Source organism: Notechis scutatus, chromosome 6, assembly GCF_049901735.1.
Source record: "Notechis scutatus isolate UNSWTSFEM ecotype Mainland chromosome 6, rNotScu1.2, whole genome shotgun sequence".
In the NCBI taxonomy this organism is placed as follows: domain Eukaryota; kingdom Metazoa; phylum Chordata; class Lepidosauria; order Squamata; family Elapidae; genus Notechis; species Notechis scutatus.
Window position 1 is genome coordinate 6,126,387 of NC_142014.1, and position 21,638 is coordinate 6,148,024.

General features: G+C 41.1%; 1 protein-coding gene across 1 annotated transcript in view; it reads left to right on the plus strand.

The window, feature by feature from the left end:
- Window positions 1-15,746, plus strand: part of ZNF277 (zinc finger protein 277) — a 61,640-nt gene extending 45,894 nt beyond the window's left edge. The window contains exons 8-12 of the mRNA XM_087969282.1: window positions 1,585-1,652; window positions 9,207-9,303; window positions 13,157-13,199; window positions 13,656-13,830; window positions 14,717-15,746. Of these exons, the coding sequence (XP_087825408.1) occupies window positions 1,585-1,652; window positions 9,207-9,303; window positions 13,157-13,199; window positions 13,656-13,830; window positions 14,717-14,909 (576 nt within the window). The 3' untranslated portion in view covers window positions 14,910-15,746. The remainder of the gene's footprint in view (window positions 1-1,584; window positions 1,653-9,206; window positions 9,304-13,156; window positions 13,200-13,655; window positions 13,831-14,716) is intronic.
- Window positions 15,747-21,638: the final 5,892 nt, after the last annotated feature.

The following is a 21,638-nucleotide window of genomic DNA, read 5'->3' on the forward strand; positions in this document are numbered from 1 at the left end:
TTCCTTGAACAGCACGGAGGCTGATTTTGCAGGGTGAATGAAGCCCCCGGCCAGGTTTTTATTGATGTACTCTCTCTCAACTCCCCCATCTCCTTCAAGTCATTGAGTACATCTTGGGCTTCGGGAGTTTTGTCCCTAACGGGATCTCAACTGAACAATCCATAGGATGATGGGGGTTAGAACGTTGCATTCCTTTTCATTGAACGCCTCCACTAATTCTTTGGGGATGGTTTGTGCTTTTCAGTTCAATTGTATAGAATGTGAAGGATGTGTGTTTTGTTTTATTTATTTATTTAATTTAATGTATAATGTACACTGAAGATGGCATTTCATTTCATTATATGAGTTGAAATGACAATAAAGTAAACTTAAATTTAAGTTATACTGGGGTGTTCTGTCCCACCTGTATCCACAGATGAAACTTCAAGTTACAGAGTTCAAATACTTTACGTAAACAAAACCAGAGACAGAAGATTCAATTGCTCTGTTATCACAGTCCTTTGGCAATCCTCCTAGAATCTGTCCGGCAATTCTGTATCACAACGCAGTAGTCAGACGCATTTCTTTCCAAGGCAAAATCCACTTTGTTTCCAGCAAAGATTGCAAAGTCGTACGCTCCCTTATATCCTCTAAGAGAGGGCGTGTCAATCTCATTAATTAATCCTTTGCTGGACGTCTCTTTTCTAATTGAGATTGACATCTCAATCTTCTCCTAGTTCTGGCATCCAGCCAGCATCCGGCAGTTTCATCTCTGCTTGAAACCTCCGACACACTTTCCTGATTAACAGTTAACACCTGAGGTTTAATTAGGGAAGTAGATTCAGGGGAGAGAGTGGCCTCTGAATCCTCCAATAAATCAGGTTCATCTCTCAAATCCAACTCCTCTCCCTCTACTTGACTCCCCTCTAAGTCACTTAATAATGCAGGCTCGAATCTCAGTGCCAGATCTTCTTCCTCGCTCGAACCCACATCTGCTGACTGATCAGGTTCAAATCTCGGAGTCACAACACTGGGGAATATAGGAAATTGCTCAATTCCTCCGGACACTCATAATCTTCTAGCTTGCCAGGAGTACTTAATTGTTAGGATCGTTTTTTGAATCACACAAATTTATCATATGAGTCAGGAATACAACCATTACAAAATTCAGTAAACCTAAGAAATGAACTGAATTTGCGTTCCATCAATTTGCGTCCCACTGTGATATGGGTCAAAATCTAGTTCCTGTAAGGGATTGTCATGCTTGTTGTGCACTCTTGATGAACTCCCATCTTTCCTTGCATTTGAGTTCTTTTCACAAGGAGAAATACATTTCCAACTGAGAGAATTAATATTTTACATACAAAACTATAAAATTATTTTATCTTAAATACCCCATCAGATAAAGTACAGCCAAAATGTAGATCAGATAAAGGTGAACCTGTGACTTCAGATGTTACTAAGCTGCAGCATTCAAGTTCTTCAGTGGATATTGCCAAGGGAAAGGATAGCTGAGAGTTTCCATTTCTAACTTAGAATGTCGTATCTCTGAATAAATCCAAAATTTTTAGTTTGCTTAACACATTTTTATTTCATTTTTTTCAGGAATTTGGGAAGTCCTGGGAACAGGTTCAGTCAGAAGATGATCGAGAATTGTTCCACAATCAAGAAGAGTATTAAGAATTTTTGTTTCATATTTAAGGGCTAGTTACCTGGGGTTCTTTAGGCTTGATGACATAATAATGATAAGACAGAATAGCAGTCACTGAAAAAAAATAAAAATGAGATTTTCAACATGTTGAAGTAAGAATAGTAATTATGGGGAATGGTAATGAATTGGGATAATCAGATTAAAAAGGCGCAATCTAATATCTTTTATTTAATTTTTTAATGATATCTGTACGGTCCTCACCACATGTTAGTCTGTGTGCAGCTCAACATACAGCTAAACCCATCTATCCTCCAATAAAGCAGACCATGTGCATAGTTCTGGATGCTTTATTGAAAGAATAGGATATGGTGAAACTGGGGAAAATAAGAATACATACAATGAGAACCAAATACAAGATAGGCAGTATTGAATAACTGCCGAACATACCAATGAATGCAAGCAATCTAAATCTCACCAGTGATGCTCTGTGTGTGGGATGTGGGTTTGTCCTTGGTTAAACATGTGCCACAGATTAAGTTGGATTCTTTTTTGTGCTTCTGTCTCCTCCAAATGCTAAAGGAAAATGGGGTCTGGCTTCCCAGCATGCACTTCTTTTGATAGTGCGGGCTGATAGATAAAGGGGTTGGGTCAGCTTCAAAACAATATAATTGGTATTTTTCCCTCCAGTTACTAGATGGGGCTAGAGAACAACACAGTATATACATCTTATATGTTGGGGCATGACACTCCCTGCCTGGTATCAACCGATACCACTATTTGAGTACTGAGATAGTAGTGTTAGGTGAACTGCCATTGCTTTTTTGCTGATATGGTTGTCAATGAGGTGGAAACTGCAGTGTCCAATGAGGCTTCTGGGAACTTGACCGTGATCTAAGTCCAGAATATAACATCCCATTGCTAGCTTCTCTGTTAGAATTGCTGAGATCATCTGATATATATCCAGCACCATTCTCTTGGACAGATGCTATGGAAGACATTGCAGAAGACTGATTCAATTGCTTTTTGAAGCTTGCTGGTGTTTCTGATGTGGGTGTAGGCTGCTGCACCATTTGAGCCACAGTATTTTCCATAGGTTCTGTTGTATGAATAACATAGATAAGCTCTGGAAGCTGTGGCAAGAAGCATGCTACAGTTCATTCTTTATTGCTAGATAGGCATCGCCTTTGTGGTCTGAAGGGAAGAGGGTTGACCTGGTTATCACTATCTTCTTTGACTAATCCCTGCTCTGTCATTTCTAAAGGGATTTTTTTCATCAGTAGATATTGCCACCCGACTGTCATCTTTTGGAAGACTCTACCTTAAATGACCTTGGTCACTGTCACAGGCAAGGTTGTCGCTAAAGGGGCCTATGAAGGGGCAAGGCAAATGGGTAATATGCAGTAATTCCTTTAAGAGGAATTGGTTGTGGCTTGGCTGAAAAATAGAAGGATGTCTATTCTCTAATGTGCTTGTGAGCATGCTGTTAACAGGTTGGTTTGTGTATGCTGCCTACACAGACCTCTTCTATAATGACCCACCTAGGTCTAATGTCTGAGTGTACAGAGCATTGTGGGGACCATTGATCTGAGCTCTTGCTTTGTGGACTTGTAAAATATCTCTCCCTGGGAGCCAGACTATCTGAGCTTGAGGATTGAGCTCTGGTATCAGATGTGCTATGCGGTTCAAATATGGGTGATGAATCACTGCATGTGGTGTAGGGATTTCAGATTGATGGTCAGGGATCTGGTTGCATCCAATAAGAGTTGATAAAGGCAGGCATGTTTTCTTATCTACCAACTCGACTTAATAACCAGGTGCACTTCTTCCCGCTGTTTCCACAATTCCTGGACAAATTTTTAAGGAATATGGAGTGCTGGGGCCTTTAATGCCAAAGGCATCAAAGAAGGTTGAGTTGGCTAAAGACCGGTTATTTGGTCGTCTAAAATGGCATGAAGCTTAATGGCTGTGTCCCTTTGGCCTGCTGGGTAGACTCTGACTAAACAGATTTTGGAGCAGGACTTACCCACAGTCTCTTTGCAGCCTTCTGTGCATTTTGCATTGATTTCTGTTGTGGTTGTAGCAGTGTATTCTTCTTCTCTGCCATGCTCAACTGGCACTGTAAATGTGTTGTAAAGCAGAGGTCACCAACCAGTGGTCCACGGTGGTCCATGAGAAAATTTTTGTGGTTCTCTGTGGAGGAGCTGCTCTGGAATGACCAATGGGCCAGTCCTGTGATTAGAGCTCTGGAATATAAGACCGGCCAGACAGCTCTTGGTGGGGCTGGAAATCTCCGCCATAGAGGGAGGTATGTGTAACTTGCAACTTTGCAAGTGGTGCAGTGTGCAAGGGGTAGTGCAGACCTCACTGCCTGGAATGAGGTAATGGTGCTGTTGTGGCAAGGGAGGGCGGTGGCACAGGTGGGCCAAAGCAACGGGTGTCAACAGCCCATGGCTTTTTTATCCCTCTGATGTGGTTCCATGTCAGATGATCCCACCTTGCCCTCCCCTTCCAGTCACTTGCTCCGCCCCTTGCCCTCCCCTCCCAATCACTCCTCACCTGGCCTGAGAAGGTAAAGGTGCGGAATAGAGATTCACTCCATATTCCAGAGCGGGAGCAAAGCTTCATCTCTTGCTGAGTCTCGTGGGCATTTCTTCTGGCCCTTTTTGGTGCTGCGCACACCTCAGTTGCTCGGGGAGACGCACAACTTCCTCTCCGCCCCAAGACACTGGCTGGCTCAGCTGCAGCTAATGCCATTGCTCTCACCACCTCCATGGCCTGCTGGCTTTTATTTAATTTTTTAATGATATCTGTACGGTCCTCACCACATGTTAGTCTGTGTGCAGCTCAACATACAGCTAAACCCATCTATCCTCCAATAAAGCAGACCATGTGCATAGTTCTGGATGCTTTATTGAAAGAATAGGATATGGTGAAACTGGGGAAAATAAGAATACATACAATGAGAACCAAATACAAGATAGGCAGTATTGAATAACTGCCGAACATAACAATGAATGAAAGCAATCTAAATCTCACCAGTGATGCTCTGTGTGTGGGATGTGGGTTTGTCCTTGGTTAAACAGGTGCCACAGATTAAGTTGGATTCTTTTTTGTGCTTCTGTCTCCTCCAAATGCTAAAGGAAAATGGAGTCTGGCTTCCCAGCATGCATTTCTTTTGATAGTGCGGGCTGATAGATAAAGGGGTTGGGTCAGCTTCAAAACAATATAATTGGTATTTTTCCCTCCAGTTAGTAGATGGGGCTAGAGAACAACATAGTATATACATCTTATATGTTGGGGTATGACACTCCCTGCCTGGTATCAACCGATACCACTCTTTGAGTACTGAGATAGTAGTGTTAGGTGAGCTGCCATTATTTTTTTGCTGATATGGTTGTCAATGAGGTGGAAACTGCAGTGTCCAATGAGGCTTCTGGGAACTTGACCGTGATCTAAGTCCAGAATATAACATCCCATTGCTAGCTTCTCTGTTAGAATTGCTGAGATCATCTGATATATATCCAGCACCATTCTTTTGGACAGATGCTATGGAAGACATTGCAGAAGACTGATTCAATTGCTTTTTGAAGCTTGCTGGTGTTTCTGATGTGGGTGTAGGCTGCTGCACCATTTGAGCCACAGTATTTTCCATAGGTTCTGTGGTATGAATAACATAGATAAGCTCTGGAAGCTGTGGCAAGAAGCATGCTACAGTTCATTCTTTATTGCGATGCGCCTTTGTGGTCTGAAGGGAAGAGAGTTGACTTGGTTATCACTATCTTCTTTGACTAATCCCTGCTCTGTCATTTCTAAAGAGATTTTTTTTCATCAGTAGATATTGCCACCCGACTGTCATCTTTTGGAAGACTGTACCTTAAATGACCTTGGTCACTGTCACAGGCAAGGTTGTCGCTAAAGGGGCCTATGAAGGGGCAAGGCAAATGGGTAATATGCAGTGATTCCTTTAAGAGGAATTGGTTGTGGCTTGGCTGAAAAATAGAAGGATGTCTATTCTCTAATGTGCTTGTGAGCATGCTGTTAACAGGTTGGTTTGTGTCTGCTGCCTACACAGACCTCTTCTATAATGACCCACCTAGGTCTAATTTCTGAGTGTACAGAGCATTGTGGGGACCATTGATCTGAGCTCTTGCTTTGTGGACTTGTAAAATATCTCTCCCTGGGAGCCAGACTATCTGAGCTTGAGGATTGAGCTCTGGTATCAGATGCGCTATGCGGTTCAAATATGGGTGATGGATCACTTCATGTGGTGTAGGGATTTCAGATTGATGGTCAGGGATCTGGTTGCATCCAATAAGAGTTGATAAAGGCAGGCATGTTTTCTTATCTACCAACTCGACTTAATAACCAGGTGCACTTCTTCCTGCTGTTTCCACAATTCCTGCACAAATTTTTAAGGAATATGGAGTGCTGGGGCCTTTAATGCCAAAGGCATCAAAGAAGGTTGAGTTGGCTAAAGACCGGTTATTTGGTCGTCTAAAATGGCATGAAGCTTAATGGCTGTGTCCCTTTGGCCTGCTGGGTAGACTCTGACTCTAAACAGATTTTGGAGCAGGACTTACCCACAGTCTCTTTGCAGCCTTCTGTGCATTTTGCATTGATTTCTGTTGTGGTTGTAGCAGTGTATTCTTCTTCTCTGCCATGCTCAACTGGCACTGTAAATGTGTTGCAAAGCAGAGGTCACCAACCAGTGGTCTACGAGAAAAATTTTGTGGTTCTCTGTGGAGGAGCTGCTCTGGAATGACCAATGGGCCAGTCCTGTGATTAGAGCTCTGGAATATAGGACCGGCCAGACAGCTCGTGGTGGGGCTGGAAATCTCTACCATAGAGGGAGGTATGTGTAACTTGCAACTTTGCAAGTGGTGCAGTGTGCAAGGGGTAGTGCAGACCTCACTGCCTGGAATGAGGTAATGGTGCTGTTGTGGCAAGGGGGGGCAGTGGCACAGGTGGGCCAAAGCAACGGGTGTCAACAGCCCATGGCTTTTTTATCCCTCTGCTGTGGTTCCCTGTCAGATGATCCCACCTTGCCCTGCCCTTCCAGTCACTTGCTCCGCCCCTTGCCCTCCCCTCCCAATCACTCCTCACCTGGCCTGAGAAGGTAAAGGTGCGGAATAGAGATTCGCTCCATATTCCAGAGCGGGAGCAAAGCTTCATCTCTTGCTGAGTCTCGTGGGCATTTCTTCTGGCCCTTTTTGGTACTGCGCACACCTCAGTCGCTCGGGGAGACGCACAACTTCCTCTCTGCCCCAAGACACTGGCTGGCTCAGCTGCAGCTAATACCATTGCTCTCACCACCTCCATGGCCTGCTGGCTGCTCTTACAGCACCTTGCACAGCACACTTAAATTTAGCACACTTCACGATGTCCCCTCCTCCTGGAGCCCATTACGACGGGGAGCATCGGCTGCAGCCTGGGTAGACAAGTGTCTCGGGACGGAGAACAGGTCGTCTCCCCGAACGACCAAGGTGCGTCCAGCACCAACAAAGGCCAAAGAAGCACCCGCAAGACCCAGTGAGCTCGAGAATCAAAATGAGAGAGAGAGATGAGAGAGACAGATACAGAGAAAGAGAGACAGGGAGACAGATACCTGTTTCCCATAGAAAAGGAAACACTGGGAGCCACAAAATCTGGGTAGGCATGGCTGTGCAGCACTTTGAGGTCAACGGGAAAGTGTTCCTTGAAGAGTGTGGGGACATTCACCTATTCAAGGCATGTCAAATTTTTGAACTTTCAATTTCCAAACATTAGGTGCTCAAAAGTTGTGGCATCAGGGGGTGGAATTCTACCGGTTTGGCCCGGTTCTATAGAACTGGTTGTTACCGTTCCCGGTAGTTCGGAGAACCAGTAAATCGGGCCTCTGGCTGGCCCCGCCCCTCTCTGCTGGCTTCTCTGATGCCTTCCAAGCTCTGTTCCCCGCAGCTGCTGTCAGCTGTTCCAGACTCGATCAAGGGGCGCCTTGCTGACACGAGCCTCTCTACATGTTGTAGATGAGAGAGAGAAAGAGAAATAAGAAACAGAGAGAGGGAGAAAGAGAAAGAAAGATGAGGAAGAAAGAGAAAGAGATGAAAAAGAGAGATGAGAGGGAGAAAGAAAGGAAAAAAAGAAAGAAAGAGAGAGAGAGAGAAATAGCTGTTTAAAAGAAAATAGAAAAATGGCTCTTTGAGTGTTTAAGGTTGCAGGCCCCTGGGTTAGGCAAACACCATGGTTGTTAAGTGAACCTTGTGGTCATTAAGCAAACACTGGTTGTTAATCCATTTTCTCCAATAGGCATTTTTAACCTGAAACCAGAAGTAATTGTTGGAAACTGGCAAAAAACATAGAAAACCTCAGTCACAAGACTGTGTGGGATGTTGTAACTGGTCGTAAGTGTGTGTGTGTGTGTGTATGGCTGTCAAAACACCAAAAACGGGTCAAGTAGCTCTGGGGAGGTCAGTCATAAATTAGAACACTTGCTAAACAACTGGCCATTAAGCGAAGACCACTTATATTTGGTTTGCCAGTCACATGGCCACCTAACTACAACCACCTTAGTCACATGGCCCCCTAGCCACGCCCACCCATCACATGACTACCTAGCCACACCTAGTCAGTCACATGACCACCAAGCCCAGTCAGCAAGCCCCACCCACTCAGTCACATGACCACCAGGCCACACCCACAAATTAGACTACGCCCACAGAGCTGGTTGTTAAGAAATTTGAATCCCACCCCTGTGTGGCATGCCTTGAGGATTGTAAAGATATTTTGGTTATTTAGATGTTCTTGGTAATTACATAAATGTCATAACTTTGTAACATTTTGTTTGTTTCTATGTGTAACTCCTTAAAGCAATTGATGTAGTTTAGTTTTACATAAGCCATGTTTAGAACTGCAATATTGGGTTGGCCAAAGACCACAATGGAATCAGAATATTATGGTGGCACCATTGCAGTAGATGGAAAAGAGACGGGGGGAGGTGTTGATTTTTGGTAGGATAAAACTACACTTAAGCTTAAAAACATGGCATTTGCTTTGTTTTGCTGCTAAAAATTAACCACTTAAATTTTGGTAACTGCAAAAAAAACCATTCTGGGATATGTTATTTCTTTCTTTCTTTGAAATAAGCAGCATCCAGTCATAAGTACCTTTGCCCCGTTTGCATGATATAACAACATATTGTTACAGCTTGTAACAGTTAATAGATGGAATAGTTATCTCATCAAAATATTGGGACCAAGAACAAGAAGAAAATACCAGCGTGCTTTGTAGCTTGCAATGCTACAAAAATAATATGCGGAAAAAATGTATGCATGGCAAAACAACTTAGGGTGGATTAAACATGCTCAGTGATAACAAAATACTGAGTATCTTCAGGGGTAGGAAGAAGGATCTAAAAGCCAATGGGGACAGGTATGTAATAGGAGATAGATTTCAGCTGACTGATGGGAGCAGAATGTCAGCTTTCTCCTTTTTGCAGGAATAGATGAGTTAAAACAGATTTTGTTTTCATGCCTACAGTTTTTCTAGACAATTCCAAAATGCCAGTTACAGATGGTTCTTTACATTATTTTTTTTATAGGGACTGGTCTGATTGGGAAGAACATCCTGTTTGTGCAGTCTGTCTCTTCTGTGAAAAACAAACTGATACCACAGAAAAACTCTATGTTCACATGGAGGTGAGAAGAATATAGTAATGTATGTTTAGATTATATTAAATATTAAATTACATATTGTGGGTTTATTAGGGATCTATTTGTTTTAGCAGGTTCTTTATTATGAATTTCTTTATTCCATTTAGGTCCAATTTTTCCCCAAGAGCTCAGCGGAACTTTCATGAGGTTCCCCTTCATTTTATCTAAAATAAGCCTGTAAAAAAAGTTGGGCTGAGAGATGAACTGGCCCAGTGAATTTCCCTGATTAAGGATAAACTTAAACCTACATATCCCCAGTCCTTAACACCTTAGCCATTATAACACACCGGGTGTTTGTTATTTCTCTGTTATTTTAATGGAACTGTAGTCTTAGATTTCCAGATTAGATCCAGAGCTACTCATGCTAGAGAAAGGAGGAACACCTTGACTCAGGAAATCTGTTTTAAATTCTTTAGGGATTTAGGTGAATGCATGGTGGGCTTCAGATTTAGTAGAGAATGATGTATAGACACTGATCTTGCTCTTAAAGGGCAGCTCTGCTTTCTATGAATGTAATGTAGCATTTTTATTTGTAGTCTAGGATTCCACTTAATTACATTCTAAATGTGTGGACAGGATACATGTGCAAATAATGTATCTCCATAAAACCTTCAGTATCAACCCATGAGGTTTGAGAGAGACAATCCATAGAATCAGAAGAGAACTGGAAGGTACTTTGGAGGTCTTCTAGTCCAACCCCCTGCTCTAGCGATGAACCATCTACAACTTCTGAAGGCAAACTGTTCCACTGGTTAATTGTTTTCTCTATCAGGAAGTTTCTCCTTCATTCCTGGTTGCTTCTCTCCTTCAGTAGTTTCCATCCATTGTTTCTTGGCTTGCTTTCTGTTGCTTTGGAGAATACATTATAACCCCCTCTTCTTTGTGGCAACCCCTCAAATACTGATATACTGCCGTCACCCCTAGTCCTTTTTTTCTCTAGACTGGTCATACCCAATTCCTGCAACTGTTCTTCATATGGTTTTGTCTCCGTGTCCTTAATCATCTTAGTTGCTCTTCTTTGCACTTTTTCCAAAGTCTCAACATTTTTTTTGTAATATGGTAACCAAAACTGGATGCAGTATTCCAGATGTGGTCTCACTAAGGATTTATAAACCAATACTAATACTTCACGTGATTTCGATTCTATGCCTCTGTTTATACAGTCAAGGATTGTATTAACTTTTTGGGTTGCTGCTGCACAGTGCTGACATGATCATCCTCTAGGATTTCATGGTCCCTCTCAACAGTTGCTGTTTTTGAGCCAGGTTTCACCTAATCTGTACTTGGACCGTGGTTTTTCCTGCCTAGGTGTAACATTTTGCTTTTCTGCGCATTAAATTTCATGTTGTTGGATAGGGCCCATTCAAGTATGTGAAAATCTTTTTGGATCCTGAGCTTGTCTTCTGGGAAGTTGGCTATTCCTGACAGCTTTATCATCTCCAAATTTGATGAGTTCCCCTTCTATTACCTCATCTAAGTCATTTATGAAGATATTGAAGAATACTGGGCCTAAGACGGAACTTGTGGTACCCCACTGCTTACTTCCCTCCATGTAGATGTAATACCATTAAGGACTACTCATTGAGTACAGTTTGTCAGCCAGTTACAAATCCATCTGGTGGTGGTGTTGTCTATCTCACATTTTCCAGTTTACCAAGAAGTAGGTTGAAGTCTACTTAGTTGAATGCCTTGATGAAGTCTAAGTATACTATATCCACAGCATTTCACTGGTCTAGTAATTCTGTCACTCTGTCAAAGAATGAAATAAAATGATCTATTTTTAACAAACCCATGCTGGCTGCTATTTGTTTCTAGATGTTCACAGGTCTGTTTTTTAATCATTTTTTCCAGTATCTTTCCAGATATTGATGTTAGGCTGATTGGTTTTTAGTTTCCTGGGTTTGGTGTCCTCCCCCCACCCTCTTTTTTTTTTTTTTTTGAAGATGGAAACCACATCAGCTCTTTTCCGCTCCTCTGGTAGTTCCCCGGTGTTCCAGGATTTTTTAAAGATATCATATAATGATTCTTGAGATAACATCTGCCAGCTCCTTCAGAATTCTATAATCCATCAGGTCCAGTGATCAGCCGAACCAGTAGCTCCAACGATCATCTCTGAGCGAACCAGTTTGCTCTGATGATCAGCTGCTGGGGCCTCCCACGTGCCCCAGCTCTATACTGACCTTTATTTCCTGCTTTTCAACCTCAGCTGCTTTGCACAGCACAGCCAATTTGCCACCTGTCAGCTGTTTTACATACAGGGCTTGCAGCAGAAGGTGAGTTGCAAAGCGTGCACTCACACCGAATCGGTAGGAAAAAGTTTGGAAACCCACCACTGATCAGGTCCCAGTGATTTATATCAGTGGCCCCCAACCTTTTTTGTACCACGGCCTGGTACAAAATGTACAAAATGATCCACGGACCAGTACCGGCATCAGCACGCACGACCAAGGCAAGACGAGCCGAGCGACCGGCCAGCCAGCCGTCCCCCGCTTCTCCCCGCCACCTTCAACTCCTCCTTTGTACCTTCTCGTGGTCGATGGGCTTTTCGGGCTCTTTCTTAATCTCCTGAGTAACGCGAGACTCCACCGCCATCGGGACAGCTCTTCGTTCGAAGCTGCCCCCCTCTTCGCCGAAACTAAGGCGCGAGGATTCCTTCAGCACCCAAACACCGCTTTCCAACCGACGACCGACGACCGACAAGCTCACCCGGAAGCACTTTCTCAAGTGCCGTCGAAACAAGATGGCGGCGCCCAAGCAAAATAGGTGGCCCGGTACAAAATGATCCACGGACTGGTACCGGTCCGGGGCCCGGTGGTTGAGGACCTCTGATTTATATTCATCAAGATCAGACAGGTGTTTTCCTACCAATTTCTTGCTTATTTTAATTTTTATTTCTAGTCCGTCTTTGCTTTTCGTATGTTGAGCTATAGTTTCTTTTTGCGTGAAGACTGATGCAAAGAATGAGTTAAGCAGCTCTGCTTTCTCCCTATGTCCTTTACTTCTTTGTCATCTTCTCTCTTTAATGGATCGACTGCTTCCTTGACTTTTTTCTTATTATTTATATGTTGAAAGAAACTTTTTTTTACTGTCTTTGACTTTTGTTGCAAGCCTTTGTTCATTCTGAACCTTTGCTTTCCTGACTTAATCTTTGTTGATTCGGGCTATCTGATGGTATTCTGCCTTAGTTACGTGTCCCACTTTCCATTTTTTGTACTTGTCCTTTTTTTCTTTCAGTTTATTGGAAAGATCAACAGTTTCTTCTTGGATTTCTTGTTTTTCTTTTTCAATGGTGTTGGGTTGGGATGGGCTTTTATGATCATATTTTTCAGAATTTCCCATGCTTCTTGAGTTGTTTTAATTCTTGAGAGGGTAGGAAAAGGGCTGTATCTGTGATCCAGTTGCCTGTTCAGTTTGAAATAATTTATGTGTTAAACTGACAATCTGAGAAGGGCTGAAGTCTGCATTCAATCCAGAATAGAGTTTGGGATAAAGTTTAGTGACTAAAAATATTCACCTAAGAGGCTGTGGCTGGGTTAAACTTTGTGCTAAGACACAATTTATATAAACATTGTTTGCTGGATAAAAGTGATAGTCCCTAATTCTAAAACTTTGAGAAGGTAACAAACATTTTGAAGAATTAATGTTTTTACTGTGCTTATTGTATTTTTTGCAACATTTAAAATTGCAACAAATAGTTGGGTAAAAAATAATACAGCAGTATATTTCAATATAATATTGTATAGTACAATTATATTATTTCTGGTTTTCACAAAATTAGCTTTACTCAAATATAACTAATTCAAAACCTTTCAAAACCTTTTTTTCTTTCCAAACCTAGGAGGCTCATGGATTTAACTTGTTAAAAATTAAGTCTGAGCATAGTAAGTAATCCATACTTGTTTTACAGAAATTGCTTTTTATAAAAAACTGGGGGGAGGGGGGTGTTAGAATATAAATCAATCTATACAATTCATTTTTTTTAATTATCTGGACTTTTATCGCAGTTTTCCTTTCTTAAATGTTAATATCAAATGTTTTCAATGGTTCTCAAGAAATCACTGTATAAATGAGCTGCATGATTTCTTAATAGCTGCTCAGGTTTTAGCACTGAGATAATAAATATCAAGTATTGACATGCCACTATTTGCTTTATTCCTCCTTAAGCAATATACAATTACCCTTCTATATCAAATGATCAAAAGATATGCAGAACTTTAACTTATTTAAGAACAATAAATGAAGTTTAAACACTATAAACACAAGATTATTTGGTACAAGAATCTTATTTGGATATATCATCTACTTCTTCCCTAAAACATATTTTTTTTGTTCACTAGATCTGAATTTCTATCAACAAGTAAAACTAATGAATTTCATCAGGAGACAGGTGCACCAGTGTCAGTGTTTTAAATGTGAGAAAAAATTCCAGTTGAAAGAAGAGTTAATATGTCATTTGGAAGATAACAAACATATAGCAGTTCTGCCTGACAGATCTGTTTGGGATCAACCACAGTAAGTTACGTATGCGTGCTCCATCAGTATTGTAGACAATGCATTATAAGACTTAATTTGACAGCTAAGGTTTGTATTCTCTTAATCTGTGCAGGCTACAAACCAACCAGTCATTCAGAATGCTCTCTGATCAACACACTTTCAAACTAAAAGTGCTAATACAATTTGCTAGATATTTTTACTTGATCTAAAATGGAAAGGATAGAATATTTTCATTAGACAGGGTATGTCACTTAACAAGTGACAAATAGAGAACAGTAGGTTTCTATTCAATGTGTTTAAGAATGCAAGACACTTTAAGGTTTACAAAAAGTAGGAAAACAGAATTAATTAACTATAGACATGAAATTCAGAAACAAGCACTATCAGCATTGTTGGTTTGTACCTTCAAGAATCTGTAATGATTGAATATATTGATTATATGAGATAAAGGAGATATACATGCATGTGAACATATTCATTGTGTGCACATATCATAAATTGTGAAGCAGTTTCCCAGTAACGCTTTCCATTTCATTGGGAACTGTGTTAAGAATTGGAATCAGGGAATAGGATCCAATTACATGAGTTCTTTTTTTGGTGTGTTACTTACATGCAGTAACAGTTATTGCTGCCCTGCCATTCTTTCATTAGCGCTGAAATAGTAATAGATCTATGGTGCACTCCACATCATTTCAGTCCACCCTAACCAGTATCACACAAACCACAGCAGTACCAAGAGATAGCCGCAATTATTGCACTTTCTGCTTAAATGACAGGCTATTGCTGTTTATGGGGTTGCAATGGCCACGTCCATTTCAGTAATGTTATGTTCGGTCATAATGCTATAAGAGATGTGGGCAAAGAAAACATTAATTAGATATATTACTTTTTTTGTTCTGTTTAGGTACTATTTTCCTACCTATGAAAATGACACCCTTCTCTGTACACTTTCTGACAGTGAGGATGAACTGACAGCTGAAAAACGAACAGATAACATACCTGTCTTTAGTGAAGATGTTTCCAATATAGAGGCTTTGAAACAGAGCAGTGTATTAAATGAGCTTCTTCATGAGGAGTTAAATAACATAGAAGCATGATTACAATGAAAAAAAAATCTTAATAACTGTTTTTCAAATTGAAAAAGGGGTAAAATATGTGGGTGTTACTATGTACAACATGAATGGCATATTATTTCAACACAATTATATTACAGTATGGAATGAAATTAAGCATGATCCATCAAGATGGAAAAAGATGAAATTTATCCTTCCTTGGAGAAATTTCTGTGATAAAAATAAAAGTGATATGTAGAGTGTTGTTTTTATTTTACAATAATAATGCCAATTTTGAAAACTGATGTGTCTTTTAAACAATGGCCAAATTATTATTTAGATTTGTATGGCAGAGAAAGAAACCAAGGATTAAATATAAATTCTGTAGGATACAAAAATTGATTAGGATGACCTGATTTTAAATTGTATTTTGCAATATGTTGTTTGGGTTGGATGAAAGAATGGGACCTGCTGAGAAATAAAATAATGACGTTTGGCAGAGATGGGTTTTTTTATGGTACAATAAAGTTAATATTAATGTAGATTTGAAAAATCATTAAGTGAAAAGCGCCATATTGAAATATAAACCCAGATTGTGTCCAAATATATCTTATCAACCTCTGTACAGGAAGCATTTTATAGAAGAGAAACTGCAGATAGAAATAAATGGTTAACATACAAAGATTTATTAGTACAAGCAGGTGAAGAAATTGAGATAAAGTCAAGAGAACAATTAACTGTAGAAGGACATTGTTTCTGATTATATGCATAGTTAAAAGAAAGATACAAAATTACAAAACATAATTTGAAATTGAACTATATTGTGTACAAATGATGAACATGTAATAGCAAAAATTAATACAATTTTATTAATATTTGAAATAAGACCAAGTTAAAATGGGCATGACAAAATGGGCTATTTGAGGTAAAATATAGAGATATTTGAGAAAGAATGTGGGCAACTGGTATTAAATTTAGATTCATAATTTATGAGAAAAATTGTAAAATGATGTATCATTAGTCTATGACATCAAATAAATTATCAGAAATGTACAAATGTTGAAAATGTGAAAACATAAGGGGCATTTAATTATGCATGGTGGGTTTGCACAAAAACTAAGAAATTTTTGATATAAATTTAGGATTTATAAAGATTACGAAGGATTTTAAAGATTATTGTAAAGAAAACAGAATTTTTTTTATTGGGACTCGGGGATAATTAATTAGAAAAAACATGATAGATTGATTTTGTATGATACAATAGAATGAGCTGGAAGGGACCTTGGAGGTCTTCTAGCCCAGCCCTCTGTTCAAGCAGAAGAACCTATACCTCTGGTGCAGAGGTATAGGTTCTTAACCGGTTATGTGGGCGTGGCCTAATTTGTGGGTGTGGCTTGGTGGTCATGTGACTGGATGGGCATGGCTTGCTGACTGCATGTTTAGGTAGTCATGTGATGGGGTTGGCATAGCTGGGTGGCCATGTGACTGGCAAACCAAATATAAGTGGTCCTCGCTTAACGGCCAATTGCTTAGCAAGTGTTCTAATTTATGACTGACCTCCCCAGAGCTACTTGACCTGTTTTTGGTGTTTTGACAGCAATACACACACACACACACACACTTATGACCAGTTACAACACCCCACACAGTCTTGTGACTGAGTTTTTCTATGTTTTTTGCCAGTTTCCAACAATTCCTTCTGGTTTCTGGTTAAAAATGCCCATTGGTGAAAATGGACTTGTTTAACAACCAGTGTTTGCTTAATGACCACAAGGTTCAACTTAACGATCATGGTGTTTGCCTAACCCAGGGGTCTGCAACCTTAAAACACTCAAAGAGCCATTTTTCCATTTTCTTTTTTAAAGGTATCTCTGTCTTTCTTTCTCCCTCTCTCTTTCTCATCTCTCTCTCTCTCTTTCTCCCTCTCTGTTTTTCATTTCTCTTTGGCTCTCTCATCTATAACTGCTAAGATTGGAAGCTGTATTTTTATAATCCTATTTCTTTGCAGTTTTTTTCACACACATTTGTGTATATGTATCCAATACTTTCTTCCTTTACGCTATGTATTCAAAATGGGCAATGATTTTGTGTGTGTGTGTAGCATGTGTATATGTGTGTTATGTATGTGTATGGTATGTATATATATTTCACTTTTAATGTGTGCCAGTGTACCTTCAGTAAAAAAATGACAATAAAAGTTATCCTATCTTCGTTCTTTCCTTCCCAACCCCATTCCTCCTCACACCCTATTTTGTGTTGGCTTCCCAGCCAGGTACTTACCAGGTCTGATCCTGTTTAGCTTTCTAAAATCAGCCTACTGAAATAAATACCAAACTAAACTGCCCAATAATTTACCTACCATCGCTATCTTGCACCTGATTTCAGTGTAAACAGCCAATCTGCAGTATTACTAAATTTTGCTAGGCATCTGCTGCATGTTATTCTCTCTTCCTTAATAATCTAGTCGAGAGGTCCCCAAACTTGGCAACTTTAAGACTTGTGTACTTCAGCTCCCAGAATTCTACAGCCAGCTATGTCCACAAGTCTTAAAGTTTGGAGACCCCTGACATAGATCAACCACATGTACATGAAGTACATACAAAGCACTTGCACACCATACAAATGGGTTACAAAGACAAAAGGATGAAAAATGGGAGACACTGATTATAGCATAGACAAAAAAAAAATCATATATAATTATTGGGTAGGGGATGATAGCAAAAAAAGTAACATAAACCACTCATGGTTAGAACTTGCTTGCTTGAGTCCCAGCACTTTTTGAATTGTGCAGTCCATCGGCAGCCGTGCAAAGCCATCCAGTCCCTTAGAATTATCCATTCACTCTAGACACACATACACACACGCCCTTTATCCTTGCATGAAGGTGTCGAGCTCCGAGGGAAGTTCACCTGTTCGTGCCCCAGGTAAACTGAAAGTCCTGCAGGGGGTGAGGGATGCAGCAGCAGCAAGGTGACGATGGTGATTCTGGCGGCGTAGGGGCTTCCAGGATCTTTCCCTGCCCCCCCCCCCGCCATCCATGCGGCTGCACATGTGGTGCATCAGGGCTTTTCAGGCTCTGCTCCCCACAGCTGCTGTCAGCTGTCCTGGAGTTGATTAAGGGGCACCTTGCTGACACGAGACTCTGGCCAGGGAGAGGAGAGAACTCTATTTCCTCTCCCTGGCAAGCACGGCCTCAGCCCCGCAGTGGCTTTTCTGTGGCCAGCGGGGGCAAGAGAACAGCTATCTCCTCTCACTGGCAATCACGGCCCCAGCCCCACGGCGGCATTTCCGTGGCCAGTGGGGCAAGAGAACGCTATCTCCTCTCACTGGCAATCACGGCCCCAGCCCCACGGCGGCTTTTCTGTGGTCAGTGGGGGCAAGAGAACACTCCTCTCCCTGACAAGCATGGCCCCAGCCCCGCGGCGGCATTTCCGTGGCCAGTGGGGCAAGAGAACGCTATCTCCTCTCACTGGCAAGCATGGCCCCAGCCCAGGCAAGCTCGGGGATGGGGCGGGTTGTTGGGAGACAGCGCAGTAGCCTAGGCTGGCTCGGCTCGGGTGTCGACTCGACCGGGGCTTGCTTGTAGGCTCACTCACCCAGGGAGATCAGGGCCGCAGTGGAAAGCAGGTAGCAGTGGTGGGAAAAGGCAGGTTAGCAATGGCGGGCAAGATGAGGAATAACTGGGCAGGGCAGGGAGTGGGCAGGTAGGAAGGGGCCGGGCCAACCAGGGCCACGATTTACCGGTTCTCCAAACTGCTCAGACTCATAACATCTGGTTCTATAGAACCGGTCTGAACTGGTAGAAACCCACCCCTGCTCTGGTGGCGAACCTATGGCATGCGTGCAGAGGTATAGCATGCAGAGCCTTCTCTGGGCATGCGTGCCGCCGTCCCAGCACAGAGTATGTCACAGGGCGGGTGTCAGCAAGTTGCAGGCTCTTTTGTCCCTCTGTTGTGGCTCCCTTTCAAGTAATCCCATCACTGGCTGGTCCCACCCTGTGCCCTCCCCTCCAAGTCACCCCAAAAGAGCCTCTGAGGTTTGAAGGTCAAGAGGCACAGATTTTCTCCAACTTCTGCATTCCCATCCCGTGCTGAAGCGAACCAAACGGGCCAGGGTCTCCCTCTCGCTTGCAAACTCCACTGAGCATGGCTCCAAATGTTCAGCTCGCACATCCTTCCTGGCCCCCTGCCTGCTCCGCTCTTGCTGGCCAGAGGTGGGGCTCCACGCCGCTACCTTCCAGCTGGAGCACCACATTTGTTTGCTTGCTGGTTGCCTCCAAAGGAGGGAGCTGCGCTCAGGCTGCCTGGGTCCTCGCCACAGGGGAGAGGGAAGGAGTGGGGGGTCTCCCTGACAGGATCCAGGTTGGAGTTGCCTTATTTTGTGTGGATCTCTAATGCTTTGCTTTGCCTGCCAGTCCCCACAGCCCAAGTGGTTGGATTCATACCTGAAGCTGGGGAGGAGAGCATGGATAGATGGATGGATGGATGGATGGATGGATGGATGGATGGATACTCTGTTTCTCCAAAAAGACGACCCACTTTGAAAAGCCCTGGGGTCAGGATTAGAGACATTTAGTGATTGGTGTTGTTCAATTGTGACTCCTTGAAGTGAGGCAATTGAAAAGAAAGAAAAAATAAGTGGGTATTGTAAGTCTTGGTTTGATAATTTTTCCTCTCTTTTTTTGGTTATTTTGTACTTTAATTTCTTTTTTTGAAGTTTTATAAAGTTTTTTAAAAGGCTTGGTTTAATCAGTAATTCAAGGACTGGTATCGTTTTCTTTTTGCCTTTTTTTCTCTTTCCTCCTTCCCCTGCTCTTCATTTTCCTGGCCAGTGAGGATGGGGTAGTTGGTGTAATAAAGACTTGTTAGTACTCCCCTGTTGCAAAATATTAATGGATTTTTTTTCCAGGGCTGTTTATCTTAATTCGGTTAGCATAATTAGGAGTTGCTGAAAACAGTGATAAAGAACATTGACTAGATGGTTAATTGGATCAGATGCATGGTGGGAATAGAGCAACTGGGTTTTGAAAAGAGTTGCAATGTAGTATGCTTAAATTAGTTTTTCCCCCCAGATTCTTCAGTAGCTGGGGGTACTGTATAGGATGGATGTAGTTTATACAGTATTTAAAAAGGTGAATTATTAATATTTTCTTTCCTAGTTGATAGTGGCTTCCATCCTTATTTGTATCAAACACATTAGGTTTTGACAACTTAAACTAATAATGTATTCTGTTGACATCATAAGAACCAGTATAGATGTGATTATATCTCTCAGAAACATTATCATCTACAACTATTATTTTTCTAAGCTGTTTATATTTACATTTTCATTAAATTCGTTTTATCGTGGAATTTATGAAAATAATTGTTAAAGTACAGAAAATGTTTGGTGAACTACCAAGCCTCTAGTATCATATTAGTTAATTAGGGCAATGTCAATCGAGGAGACAGAGCATTTGGTAACATAAATATTACTTTGGCTTTATCTGTAGGAGGAAGAATTAAGCATATTAATACACAACTGAACAAAGGAAACTAAATAAAGGGTATCTGACCTTTTAATACAAATATGTGGCAGGAAATGAAGGTGATACAACCCTTTGAAGTGTGAATCCCCAAGTGAAGATTATAATGATAAGAGCAGAGAGGTGTTAACTAAAGGTATTACTGAATTAGTCATTCTTGGTCATAATTAAAAATGGAAGCAATTTTTTAAAAAAATCTGTTATTGCAGAGTACTATTGAGCAAAATGCAAATGCTTAACTAACATTTGATGGTTTTATTTGTCAGCATGATTTATAATATATCATTAAATATTAATTGTAAATTTATAATTGGATAGATCAACTTTAAATATATCTCTATAAGATGAAATTGTATTAACTATCTTTTATAAAAGCTTTCCTTTGTTTGCTATATTGTCTTTTATAGAGGTTAGTTCACATATCGCACAAAGCCATAAGATTTACAAACCATGGAAACTAGATTGACACAACACACTAGCCAAAGCTAGCAGACCATTTTACAATTTAGTATGCTGTTTGAATCAGCCAATATTGTATATGTGGCAACCTAGCTTCATATGACCATGAGCTATCTGCCAGCTTATAAAAAGCACCTAAAAACAATGTTGGCAAATCTAAAAATATATTTGATTTTTTGCTGCATTTGATTCCTGATGACTTCATATATGTGTTCATTTAGCAACAATACAAACATCATTTGCCATTGTTTTCTTTTTCTTTCAAATTCCAGCCTAAACTATTTTTTGTCTTAATAATACCATAAATAATAAAAATAAGCAAGCTATAAAAATTAACTTGAACTGAAAATGTATATTTGTCACAGAATCAATTACCTTTTGCTCAGGGGTAGGATTCAAATTTCTTAACAACCGGTTCTGTGGACGTGGCTTAATTTGTGGGTGTGGCTTGGTCATGTGACTGGATGGGTGTGGCCAACTCAATGTCACTCACGTCAAGGTCTGCCTCACCTGGCCCCTCCCCTCCCAGCCATTCCTTGTCACACCAGCCTCAACTTATCTATAGTTCTGTAAAAATGTTCATCTTTTTTTGACTTTATTATTTAGGTACTATAGATGTATTTTCATGGACCACTGAAAGGAGGAAATGCCTCACATGCTTTGCTCAAGAGTGTGATAGGCAACAAGCTTTTAAGGGATTGCCAGAAAGAGGGGGAGCAATATATTTTCCAAAACACCAGAAGGCAAACAAGAAGTAATGGATGGAAACTGAACAAAGAGAAGCAAACTAA